Source organism: Ixodes scapularis, unplaced genomic scaffold, assembly GCF_016920785.2.
Source record: "Ixodes scapularis isolate PalLabHiFi unplaced genomic scaffold, ASM1692078v2 PGA_scaffold2__306_contigs__length_199485367, whole genome shotgun sequence".
Taxonomy (NCBI): domain Eukaryota; kingdom Metazoa; phylum Arthropoda; class Arachnida; order Ixodida; family Ixodidae; genus Ixodes; species Ixodes scapularis.
In genome coordinates, this window is record NW_024609857.1 from 7,207,751 (window position 1) to 7,219,572 (window position 11,822).

Sequence of the window (11,822 nt, forward strand, 5' to 3'; positions counted from 1 at the left end):
ACACACGCTGCAGCGACCAAGCGGGGATGCGCAATCCAGCAAATTGTAATGGAGTCGGTTAAAATCGTTGCACGGTTCATAATAAAGAGTCAGTGGTTTTCAGAAACACTGAGCCAGTTCAACTTGGTATAGTGTTTATTCAGAACAGCACTTGTGTTTCATCTGCGAAAAAGCTGTCCTGTTAGCAAATATAATGGCACAATGGTACAGCAAAATATTCCCCCAAGAGCCTCGGGCACTTGTTTGCTTTCTATGAAGTATCTGCACAGTATGCAAAAAGATTGCGAGGAGCTTTTACAGCAAGAAGTTAGTGCACTGCTGCTCCCAAATTCTCGCCGCAAGCTTGAGTGCTAGAAGGCACAGAGGAAGAGGCAGTTCCGTCACTTTAGGCTTGCAACCGCTTTCCGAGCAGCATCCTCCAGGTCACTGGCAGGGGTGATGGCAAGGCCACTGTTCTTCAAAATCAGCCGCGCTTCATCCACGTTGGTACCTGGAAGCAGCATTTAATCAAAGACCTCACTACACGAAAATTATGCTTTTGCCGAGAGCTAATGTTTGTTTCCACTTGCAGTCTTCTCAGCAGCATCGTGAAGGGCCACTCAGAGTGGCTTTGTGATTCGGTAGAACATTCCTGTCTTCTCAGCATCATTTATAAGCAAATTGGACAGCACTGTGTTCAATTTTGAAGGCATGCAGGGGCTTTGATGAGAGCCCAAGCAAGAGCCCAAGCAACACTTAGATCATACAAGTGTGAAACGGAGACTGATGACAACTTAGGCCAATCCTGGTTTCAACACACTTGTACCGAGCATTTGTGAAATGAATGCTCAAGTAGAGATGCTTTCAAGATTCTAAACAAGGTGGAAATAGTCATCCCAACAACTCTTGAAAATGAAAGCTTTGTTGCAGCCCAGCTTCGGTAAATGGTAAAAATTAAAAAGGCACCTCCAAAGGTTGAAGCCGACTTTAGCACAACTTGTTGGCAAGCAGTCCTACAGAAAACAATGCTTGTTCAACATTAGTGACCCTGCCTGCTTCAAATGTGTTTAATAAGATGCCGTACTATGAGACATCACCTGGGGTTGCCAGTCAAGGTCTGAAACTGTAAATAACTGTATAGGCCCAACTACGCTCGAGGTCATGCCTTCAAGGTCACGTAAGCGCCGGTTGCGTGTGCTCTGCTTGAATAAGCTCGTAAGCGCCAGATAGTGGTTCTTTGTAGCTTTTTGTATTCACTCCGTGCGACGCGACCGGCGCGCCGCCGCGCGGCCGTTACCGAAGGTAGGCAGTGAGAGCCCCTGCGAAACGAAACCACGCCGCGCGCATTGGTACGCATTGAAGTCGGAGCGGTGCGGTTACGCTGGGTTAACAGCATGAACTGCTGCGTCGTTAAGTGCTCCAATAGTTATGCGTCGTATCTCGTGGGGACGAAGTTTCACAGTTTTTTACCTCGCCGATGTTTTGTGGGACAGCGACAACGATGGACCCGTGCCGTACGACCCGAGAAATTTGGTTTCCCGATCATGTCTGCCACTGCGGCACGGCTGACATATTCTACACTGCCGCTTTGCGTTCGTTTTCGTACCAGTAACGCCTACATATCTCAGCTCGAACTGAAATGCCATCTTACACTCGCGGGTGTGCAGTGCGAATTTCGTTGAAGGCATGCCCTCGCAAAAAGTTTCGTCCTCATCGCACGTGTCGATGATATTTCCGGACCAGTATGGCACGCGTCCTGTACTTCATGAAGAAAGATTCAGACGGTACAAAAAGTGACAAATATAAATCTAAGGAAAACTACAATAAAACTTGTAATCACTGGACAATTGATGTTTGAGTATGGACGATTATGTTGTGTGCTTTCTTTTTTGATCAGCGTTCTTTTGGATGTGAAAACGCTGACACCCCGAGTCTTGTAGACAACATTTTTTTTTTCTCGGCTTTAGAGCCATTTATTGCAAAGTTATTCGAACTGGAAGTACCGTCCACTGGTCCCCTCCCCAGGGTTTAAAGTTTAGGGGGTCTCAAGGGGTCTCGATCCCCCCCCCCCCCCCCCCTGATTTTAACGGATGGTCTAAGACCCTCCCCTCCACAGCCCCAGAATTAGTGAAATCAAAATCATATATTGCAATAAGACAGCTTGTTTTCACGGATGTGACATTTGTGGTTGAGGGTTGCAGGTACAGCGTGGACAAAGTCAGCAGTGGGGTTTATTTTATGTGCCTCTATTACATCTCATCAAAACTCCCCCCCACCCTTTCCCCCACCTTCTTGTAGGGACCCTCCTTAATTTACGGGGACTTTAAGCACTGTTCCTACCTGTAAAGTGTGCACCTCCCAGCCATGATGAGCGGTATTCTCTTGACAGCCTTTGACGGTCAAAACCCGTTCCCATTTAGTTACGCTGCCCAAAAATATTTCCACCTGGTTAAACTATGCCACCTCTTTTAGGTATAATAAGAGTTTTGTCAATTTACGGTTGTCAAAGTACCTGTGTGCCTAAAATGAGCGCCTCGCACAACCCGATTATTACACAACAGCTGACCGCAAAACCTTTGATGGTCAAACCGTTTGTTGGCCGGCAACTTGGTTTTCTCGGCTTTGAAGCCACCTTTCGTAAAGTTCTTTCATTTGGAAGTACAGTGCACTCGTCCCTTCCTACCTGTAAAGTCTCCATCTCCCACGACGCGTGGTATACTCTTGACAGCCCTTTCACGGTCAAAACCGTTTCCCCATTCAGTTAAGCCGCCCAAACAAAATTTCCACCTGGTTTTCCTAGGCCACCTATTTTTGGTATTATAACTGGTGTGTCAAGTTACGGTCATGTCCAAGAGCCTGTGTGTCCAAATCTGCACTTCGCACAGCCCGGTTATAACACAACATTTTGGGTCCAATATTGGATATTCCTGAGAGCTTTATTCGTTTGAACCATAACTTTCACACCTACTGTCTTAATAAAACTTGGCCCACTTAGTGCACAAACTTAGTGAACATCTCACTCGCCTCAAAATATAATCGTCCCAGCAGTCCTACGTTTACAGCGACTAGCGAAACAAATTTCCCACTGAGAGCAATTATGGTGGCCGCCGTCTCGCTTTTCGGAAAATTCCTCAAGCCCCTTTTTCGACCGCAACTAAAAAAATGACTTCTAATAACGACTCAAACTAAATATATAAGAAGCGGAGAACAGCTAAATGCCCTTCTTAAATCTGCCCCAGCACTCATGCAACGTCACCCTCAACGTATCGGCTCAAAAAGCAAAACTTCTGTCCGTGCGCGCTTCCGCCGCCACAGCTTCGCACGCGAAAAGGCGCCGCAGGCTGCTGAGCGCGCCTCACTGTCGAACGCCAGCTCCTCCGCTAGCGGCGCTACGCGCGTTTTTCAAAGCGCCCCCTATAGTTCCCGCACGGAGTGTATAGTAGTTACTTTCAACTTTTATTTTTGTATACCCACTCCTCAATAAATGAATGAATGAATGAGCTGAAGCTGAGGCGACCTGCCGTCCTAGAGGTCGTCCTAGACGTTGTTCTTGACATTGTCCTCCAGGACGTCGCACTCAACGGCGTCCTTGAGGTAGTCCTAGAGGTCTTCCTTGAGGTTGTCCTAGACGCCATTCTTGATGTGTGCACGTCATATAACTACCATTTCATTTCCTAATTGTTTTCACTAACAATGTTTTTGTAGAACTACCACATTTCATTTTGGTTGAATGAACATGCATGTAATATTTTCTCACGCATATTTCAATTTTTAGAAAATATCTCGAGGATATATTTTGAATATGCACCAATCTAATTCCTAATTCAGCTATTTTTAAATAGAGTCCTTCATTTTCGGGTGTTATATTTGTCAACGACTATTATGATGTTTGCTAAGTTTTATCTTGTTCCGATGGTTGCATCCCCATTGTCTTCAGTGTGCCCTCGTTTAGGACTGCCCTTCCTTTTTTGTGCCCCCTAGTTTAGGGGTTCAAAGCTCCCAAAGTCTTCAATGGCTTTCCCCCGTTCCGGAAATGATGAATAAAACCCGAAAAAAAAGGACCCTATTTAGAGGGCAAAGAAGTCCCATGGCCTGGTAGCAAAAATATTTTTTATATGTTTACAGCTTACCTTCTAACCTCACAACCAGGGGAACCTTGAGGTTGATGGTTCGGCAGGCACTTGTGATTCCGTTAGCAATGGTGGCGCAGTTGACAATGCCCCCAAAGATGTTGACAAGGACCGCTTTGACCTATGGCGACGCAAAAAGGTTGTTTAGTGTGCGGGGCTTATCTACAGTCACTCTGTTAACATCTCTGTGCTAACAAAGCTTTTAGAGCGCAGCTCTTAGGCGCCCGTTTCTGGCTTGAGCAGCGTCGCCGTCGGCGTAACCGCGCGGTGCATTATGGGTAAATTTTTTAGCATTGCTTCATCTTCATCAAAATAAGAACATGGGTAAGACATATTAAATTCTTACAAGTATTTTTATCAGCTTCACTAGAGTCTAAATACAGATAACCTCAGACAGAAAATTAATAAAAAAAGAAACACTTGTATGATACTTTTATTTCTAAGCTTGGTGTTCAAATTTAAAAGACTAGGGCAATGGCAGAAAGAACAAAACATCGCAGGAACTTAATTTGCCTTCAATAAATGGCTACTCACTCTGTATCACAGTATATCAGATGTGTCAAGCAATATATACTGCTAGAGGAAACTTTGAAAAAGGGAAGGCATAAGGAAAAAGAACTGGAAGACAGATCACCTTGGGGTCCTCCGTAAGAATTTTGAAGGCTTGTGTAACCTGGTCTTCCTGAACGCTCCCGCCCACGTCGAGGAAGTTTGCAGGTGATCCCCCGTGCAGCTGAATAATGTCCATGGTAGCCATGGCAAGCCCTGCCCCATTCACTGCAAGACGCCATTTCCAGACATATACGTATCAACCCCAGAGCAGCCATTCAAATGTTGATGGCAACCAGACAATAAGCACTTTCACACACAGGGTCAGGTGATCCTGACACTGGAATGATGCAGTTCTATGCTAGGTGCACAATCCATCAGAGGCTCATTTCATTTACAGCATTATTAGTGTTATAAATGACATTATTTTAATGGGTTCAATATTTTGCAAAATTTGTAATGAGTGCTTTGGCAATATTTTGCGAGCTCGAAATTTTGTATGTTGGAGTGATATGCAACATATTTGCTACCATTGGCTGATAAATTTTTTGTGTCACTCTCCAAGTTGCAAAAGTGAAGCCTGCACCAAAATTAAGTTGTCAGTATGCTGCACAATACAGCCATGTGTTGCACCATTGAAATGTGCACGAAGTCAATTACCTTTACATGTAATGAAGTTAGTTGATCAACACTTTACATGATATGAAGTTAACTAATCACCACCTTACATGTCACAGTTATTTGATAAGCCCTTTATAGGATTAGTTGATCATCAAACATCTTAGCCCACTATTTCAAATAATATTTCCCTTGAAACCACCCATAACTCAGTTGAACCAAGAGCATTGTGAGATAAAGCTAAATTCTAAGAGGTCACCTGCCTGAAGAGTAGTGCTATGCACTATTATCAAAACTTCCTGCAAATATACATTCTCGTTAAAAACAGCTGACAAAATTCACACAGCACCTGCTGTTAAGCGATATATTCAGAACTGCCGAAAGCTGTATGGTTCGTTGATGTTACAGATAAAAAGTTGAACAGACTTCAAGTTCAAGTTCATTCCCCTCAACCCTCAAAGACATTCCTAGGAATGTATTACATTAGGGGAAGTGCAAAAAAAAAGTCTGAAACACTTTAGCAATATACTAATAAAAGTTCACAAATATACATAAGCAAAATTTAGGTGGGCAGGACAAAGTTAGACATAGTCATTGGTGGTTCTAGCAAGAGCAATATAGTGAACCAAACAGAGAATAGAAGGAAATCGCAGAGGTAGAGTTGAGCATCTTGTGCAAAATAGATTACTTGAAGACGATTTTAAGATATGGTTAGAGCCAGGCACGTAGCCAGGATTTTGATTTGGGGGGTAGGCCCGATTATGACAAAAAATGCTTTATGAGGGAGAGAGTGAGGCATGCCCCCCTCCCCTTGATCGTGCCTGGTTAGGGCAATGTTTGCACAAGCACAAGTCAGTAAAAGAATTCCACTCTGTAATTGACTGTGAGAAATTAAATCAATTAGTGCGACCGAATATTGGTTCAATGACATGAACACCAACACCCCTCACTTTGGAATATGAAAAACAGTAGAAAATGCCCATGATAAGCATCCACAGCTATATTAAATCCTCAATATATTATCTTATTGTGCTTTAAAAACAATATAGCATGACATCGAACATGTTCTGCCTGACTGAGGGGCCATGCTACATCTGAGCCAAAAGGCACTTCCCACGAAGCGTGAGAGTGCCCTACCCAGGCAGGCAATGTTCCCATCCATGCCAATGTAGTTGAGGTGGTTCCTGGCTGCCTCCACTTCTCTGGGATCACTCTCGGACACGTCTTCTTGGGCAAAGATATCACGCTGCCTGAAGGCCGCATTGTCGTCAAAGTTTATCTTGGCATCGAAGCACACCACTGTCAGAGAGGAAACAAGCAGAACAACAATAAAGCAGTCTATAACGATGCAAGGCAAACACACTTCAGCTGTCAAGCCCAAGACACGGCTGCTAAAGAATCAATTTGCATCAGGCCAATAGCCATCACAACAACTCGAAATGTGGCAGACATGTTCAAAATCTGCTATCAATTTCTCTCCATGAATACTTTTCCACATCAAAGTGGGGGTCCCCACCACCAAATTTCTGTATATTTCTGCTGACAAGAAAGACAGATAGCAAAGGCAAGAAAGCAGCCCGACGCATTTTCACAACAGTTGACAATGACAGGCAAGGCCAAAAAGTAAGGAAGGCTGTCCTGTGTAGTGGGCATTAATTGTCCGCAAACGGTGTAATAAGAAGACAATGAGACGCACGAGACCGTCGGGCAAGATTCACATATTGGGTTGATTTGTTTCATGTAAAGATTGCAAAAAACATGTAGGACAAAACCTTAGTCGGTAGAGTATTAAACTTCTGCAAGGGCGCTTTGGTGTATTCGTATAGGACAAGCACAAAGAAAGAGTCCATTACCCCTGCCATCTGGAGTCTCTCCAAAGGGATTGACCTCCACCTGTGTTGCATCCACCTTGATAAAGAGGTTGTACAGGTGCTTTATTTGCTCAGCTGCCTGATGGGAAGAGCCAGAAATTAAGCAAGTGATTAGGCACCTGTTCTACTGGCAAAGTAATGTCGCTTGAAAAGTTTTACCACAAGATATGTACGAATTAACACCTGATCAAGCAGAGGTCCCTTGAAGTTGAGGTTCTTGGCAACAGTCCTTGCTTGCTCGTCTGTTATGCCTTCCTGAATGCTTATCGGTTCCTAAAGAGAAAATGAATAAATTCCTGGAAGCCTCAATTGGACAAATTTTTTTTTTTTTCACAAATATTCTAACATTTAAGGCCTTTGCAATAGTGTAGAACATACAGGTTTACATAAACACGGACTACATTGTTAGTTATTAGAGCATGAAATGCTTTTTAACAGAACCCTCCAATCCTAAATTTTTGTCGGTGTGTCCACCCATACTATTCCCGCCAAATTTAGCGGGGAAGCTAAATCGGTGTTTAGGTCATGTGACATAAATTGCTGTCAAGCGACCTATACACCAATTCACTTTTGCCACTAAATTTAGCGGGAAATTGATGTAACGTGACGTTCCATGACCTCTCTACACGAATTCACTTTTCCTGCTAAATTTGGTGGGAAAATCAATTTTATGTGACCTAAACACCTTCGGCTTCACCGCTAGATTTAGCACGGAAATTGATGTCGTGACCCGGTGGCACATCCATACAATTTCCCCACTAAATCTAGCAGGAAAATTGTTGTCACACCAATTTAGTTTCCCTGCTAAATTTAGTGGGGAAATTGACGCCACATGGGACCTACGCACACAGTTTGTACCTCAATGTAGTGGGAAAATTGATAAAAAATAAAGGTTCTTCACTCCCTCAAATGACGGCTTAAATACCGCATTTCAAGTGTTACACGACTTTAAAGATAAAAGTCCCTGCTAATGTTTTAAATTTTACCTCATAGCTAGGATTCAGCGTTTTCGGAGTTTATTCTTCGTGAAATTCTAGGGTAATTTTTTAGTTTATTTTTCGCCGAAAATTCGGGGATTATTGGTGTCTATTTTTGTTAGATTCCCAACTTTCTGAAATAAATTATTCTACTGCATTTCCTATTTTTAAAAATAAAATAAAAAACAAAATAAATAAAGTCTGGGTTCCATGACCCGTTATTCTGAAGGAACCTTGACGAGCTAAAAAACAAACCTTTCCTGTCAGTAGTTTGAGATTTCAAAGGAAATTGAAGTAGCATCTCCTCAGGTACACTGACCCTGTGTTCTTGCGAAGTTTATTTATAAAACATTGCTTTCTTTGATTTTCGTTTCTTTGTTAAACCTAATTTTGAGTTTTCAAAAAATCAGAATTCACACAAAATTTCACGGCAGGTGGTGTTAGGATTCTTTCGGATTTATCCAAAAACGCGGAGCCCTACTCATAGTCAATGTCTCATCAGGAAAATACAATGAGCATTTCCTAACAAATCACCTCTGGGATTAGCAAAAACTCAACAATGGGAATTGTAAATTATAGGAAAAACAAAGAACATGGAGGGCAGCCTGGTGAACTTTTCAACATCTTAAAATCCGAGACCTCCTTTCCCCATCTTGTTCCTCGGTCTCAAGTCTTCAAAATGCTGACGTATTAGTACTTAGCCTGCTTCTGAAATGGCCCATGTATGCTTTCCGAAATGGGCAATACCCGATGCAATACATTTTCTAAATTCTCCTTAGCCAAGTAAGACCTGTTGCACCAAACTGTACCTAATACAGCTTGATTTTGCCAGTAATTGATGACCCCATCACCATTGAGACAATGTCTGCCTGACCGCACATAGTGATAAGCCATGTCAGGTCGCTGCCAAGTTGAACAAAACATACTGTAATGCCCCAATGTGGCACCCCAACTGGCATGTTAATGTATTCAACTTCATGTCTATGCTCCCCACTTAGAAGAAGAAGGAGTATGGAAACAAAATGCTTGCATTTATTTCTTTGTTTAGATGTGGTCTATGTTGTGCTGGCGGCCGATATAAGCAGGACGCACAAAAGGTATAAAGATGAGCCCAAGTCCAGTTGCACACAGCGATTCTACCGTGGTGCCTGCCTGGCAGTTGCGTCATTGTCGGTAAGTGGAAGCGGTCACCGACAGGATAAGAACAGCGGTGAGATCTTTCAGTCGCCCGGGGCTAAGCTTTTTAGTTTTGGTACCGCCATCTTATAGAGCGTGGATGCGCAGTCAAAACAAGCTGGAAGCTGCAACGAGAGCCTGCTCTAGGCATCCAAGAGATGCCATTTACATCCTGTCTGTGGCTATGCTTTAGTGCTGGCTTACTGACATCATGATGTCAGTAAGCGGGAGCTATTACAGCTGCCAATTTTAAATCCTGAATTAGATGTTGGTAGCAAACCTTGAAGATGAGTTGGGGAGTCTTTTCGGCGACGTCCTCAATGTCGACTCCACCGGCTGGACTGGCAACAATGACGGGCCCATTGAAGCTGCGATCCATCAGAATGGCCAGGTATGTCTCTCGAGCTATGTCCATGGCCTCCGCTATCATCACCTGTTCCACCACCCCGTCAGGAAATTAGTTTAGAATTTCTACAACATTTATATCGTGCAAGTGTGCTCTTTGTGGTTCTATGGAGTTTTGCTGTCGAAACACCTTTGAGTGCAGAGTAGTGAGCAATATTTTATTATACGAAACCAAAGTTCCTTGCGATGTATATTTACAGAGTCCTTTATTCTGAAGTAACTTGGAAAGCAAGTCGTCTGCTTCTTGCGCAGGAGTAGCCGTGACGTCAGAACGACGCCGAGCTCCGATTGGCTTTGGTTGAAAGAATAGTGGGTAGACCTCAATGCTAGATGCCTTGAGGGCTACTCACTCTATTTTTTAATCAGCCAATAAGAGGTCGGCGTTCTGACATCATCGCAACCCCCTTGCAAGAAGCAGACAAACTTGTGCTCCACATAGTGAACCTTTAGAATGCACATCAAAGTTCAGAGTTCAACTGTAGAAAAGTCTGATATTAAGAGAAAATCTCTTTTGTGAAAGGTATCTACTCTCAAAATAAAACCTTGGATATCACTAAAATATGTTTTTTTTTGTTTTGTTTTTTTTATGAATATTTGTTTTAACGTTGCGAGGATTTTTTTTTAATAAACACAGAGATTGCAAAGTAATGATGCCTAATCACTGTCAAATCACCCAAGATTTATCAATGCTAAAAAAAAGTAGTAGTAAAACAGATTCTTGCCTTATTCACAAGCACGCCTTCTTTTGGAGTCTGTTTTGTGACCAATTTGTAGCCGAGCATCTTTTCCACGAGCTCCGACACTTGAGCAGGGCTGAAAAGATGACAGATTGATTTTAAATATGTCACCATCTTACTCATGCTGGAGGAAAAGAGAGTGGTAATGAGCAATCCAACAATGCATTTGACACAAAAAGGGTGTGTATGCGGGCAAATGGGTGAAGAATATCAGCTCGACACTGGCACAACAAAGGGAGACAAATTCAAAGCAGAATATGTCTTCAAAGTTGTATATGTGCATCTGCACCCTTTTGGCATAGTGTTCAAAGTTTCTTAAAGTGCTCAGCTTAGGAAAACAGCAGAGCTTTCTTTCAGCCCTGGCTACTCTTCACAACAGGTTATTCTACTATGCCACTACAATTTGCTGAATGTGGGAACTTACTCCTTTGTGAGCTTCACGCCACCTCGCAATCCACTACTGAACGTTCCCTTGCCCCTTCCACCGGCAAGGATTTGTGCCTTGATGACGAACTCCTCGACATCTGCAACAAGAATTTTCCTATTCAAAATATTGCTTGCATACCCGCACACGTCCCTTTACATTATTGTAGGAAGATCAGTCAAAGTACTTCTTCCAAGATCGACGCACAGAATGCAAGATTCTCATTACGTTATCTTGTCATTTTACAATGCTCAAGGAGACTGTGTCACCAAGGTCATATGCAGAAACAGAATATAAAGACTATAATTCTCGAATTCCCGCAGCTCTTGTGCAGCATTAAATTACCTACATGCAGATAATTCGGGCTTACTGAGTGTTTTCGAAATTTCCTGAGCTTCCAACATGTTCCCCGCAACTTTGAACCGCTGGACAGTCACGCCGTTGTTTGCCATCAGCTGCTTGCTCTGGTATTCGTGCAGATTCAGGCATCTCGTGGATGGAATGACTAGTGGAGCCTGCAATTATATAAGGGAACGCACACGATATCGACAAGCGCATTGCCAATCGAACCAAAAGCAATAAAATATCGCGTGGCAGCGCTACGACAAATTCCAGTGGTTGTTGTATGCGAAAAAGGCACCTCATTTTCGCCTGCGCAAAAGGTAAAATCTGAAGATACATTTGAAGGAACGGTAGATAAAACAAGGTCATCAAATCAATCGTATTGCCGCCCTTCGCTCCTGAAGCGGCCTGAAGCGACGTTTAAAACAAGCAAGTGCAGCCAGACTGCTGTTGCTCGTGAACGTCGGTGAACTGGCCACCAGTATGGTGCCACCGGTGAGAGGTTGGAAAAAGTGCGTCGTCCTCACTTGTTTAGCCCACAGCTGACCCAGCCGAAACGCACGTGTCAACCGCACAACCTCCATGTCGTTTTGGCCTTTGGCGCAAAGCAGCGG

General features: G+C 43.3%; 1 protein-coding gene across 1 annotated transcript; it reads right to left on the reverse strand.

The window, feature by feature from the left end:
- Positions 1-117: 117 nt before the first annotated feature.
- On the reverse strand, positions 118-11,822 carry LOC115326392 (succinate--CoA ligase [GDP-forming] subunit beta, mitochondrial). Its single transcript, XM_029987260.4, has 11 exons — positions 11,736-11,822; positions 11,237-11,381; positions 10,867-10,966; positions 10,428-10,518; positions 9,581-9,733; positions 7,331-7,420; positions 7,130-7,226; positions 6,414-6,575; positions 4,744-4,886; positions 4,110-4,230; positions 118-490 (listed from the first exon to the last, which is right to left on the reverse strand). Exons 1-11 carry the CDS (start codon positions 11,790-11,792, stop codon positions 381-383), a joined length of 1,269 nt encoding a protein of 422 aa, XP_029843120.2. The 5' UTR covers positions 11,793-11,822; the 3' UTR covers positions 118-380.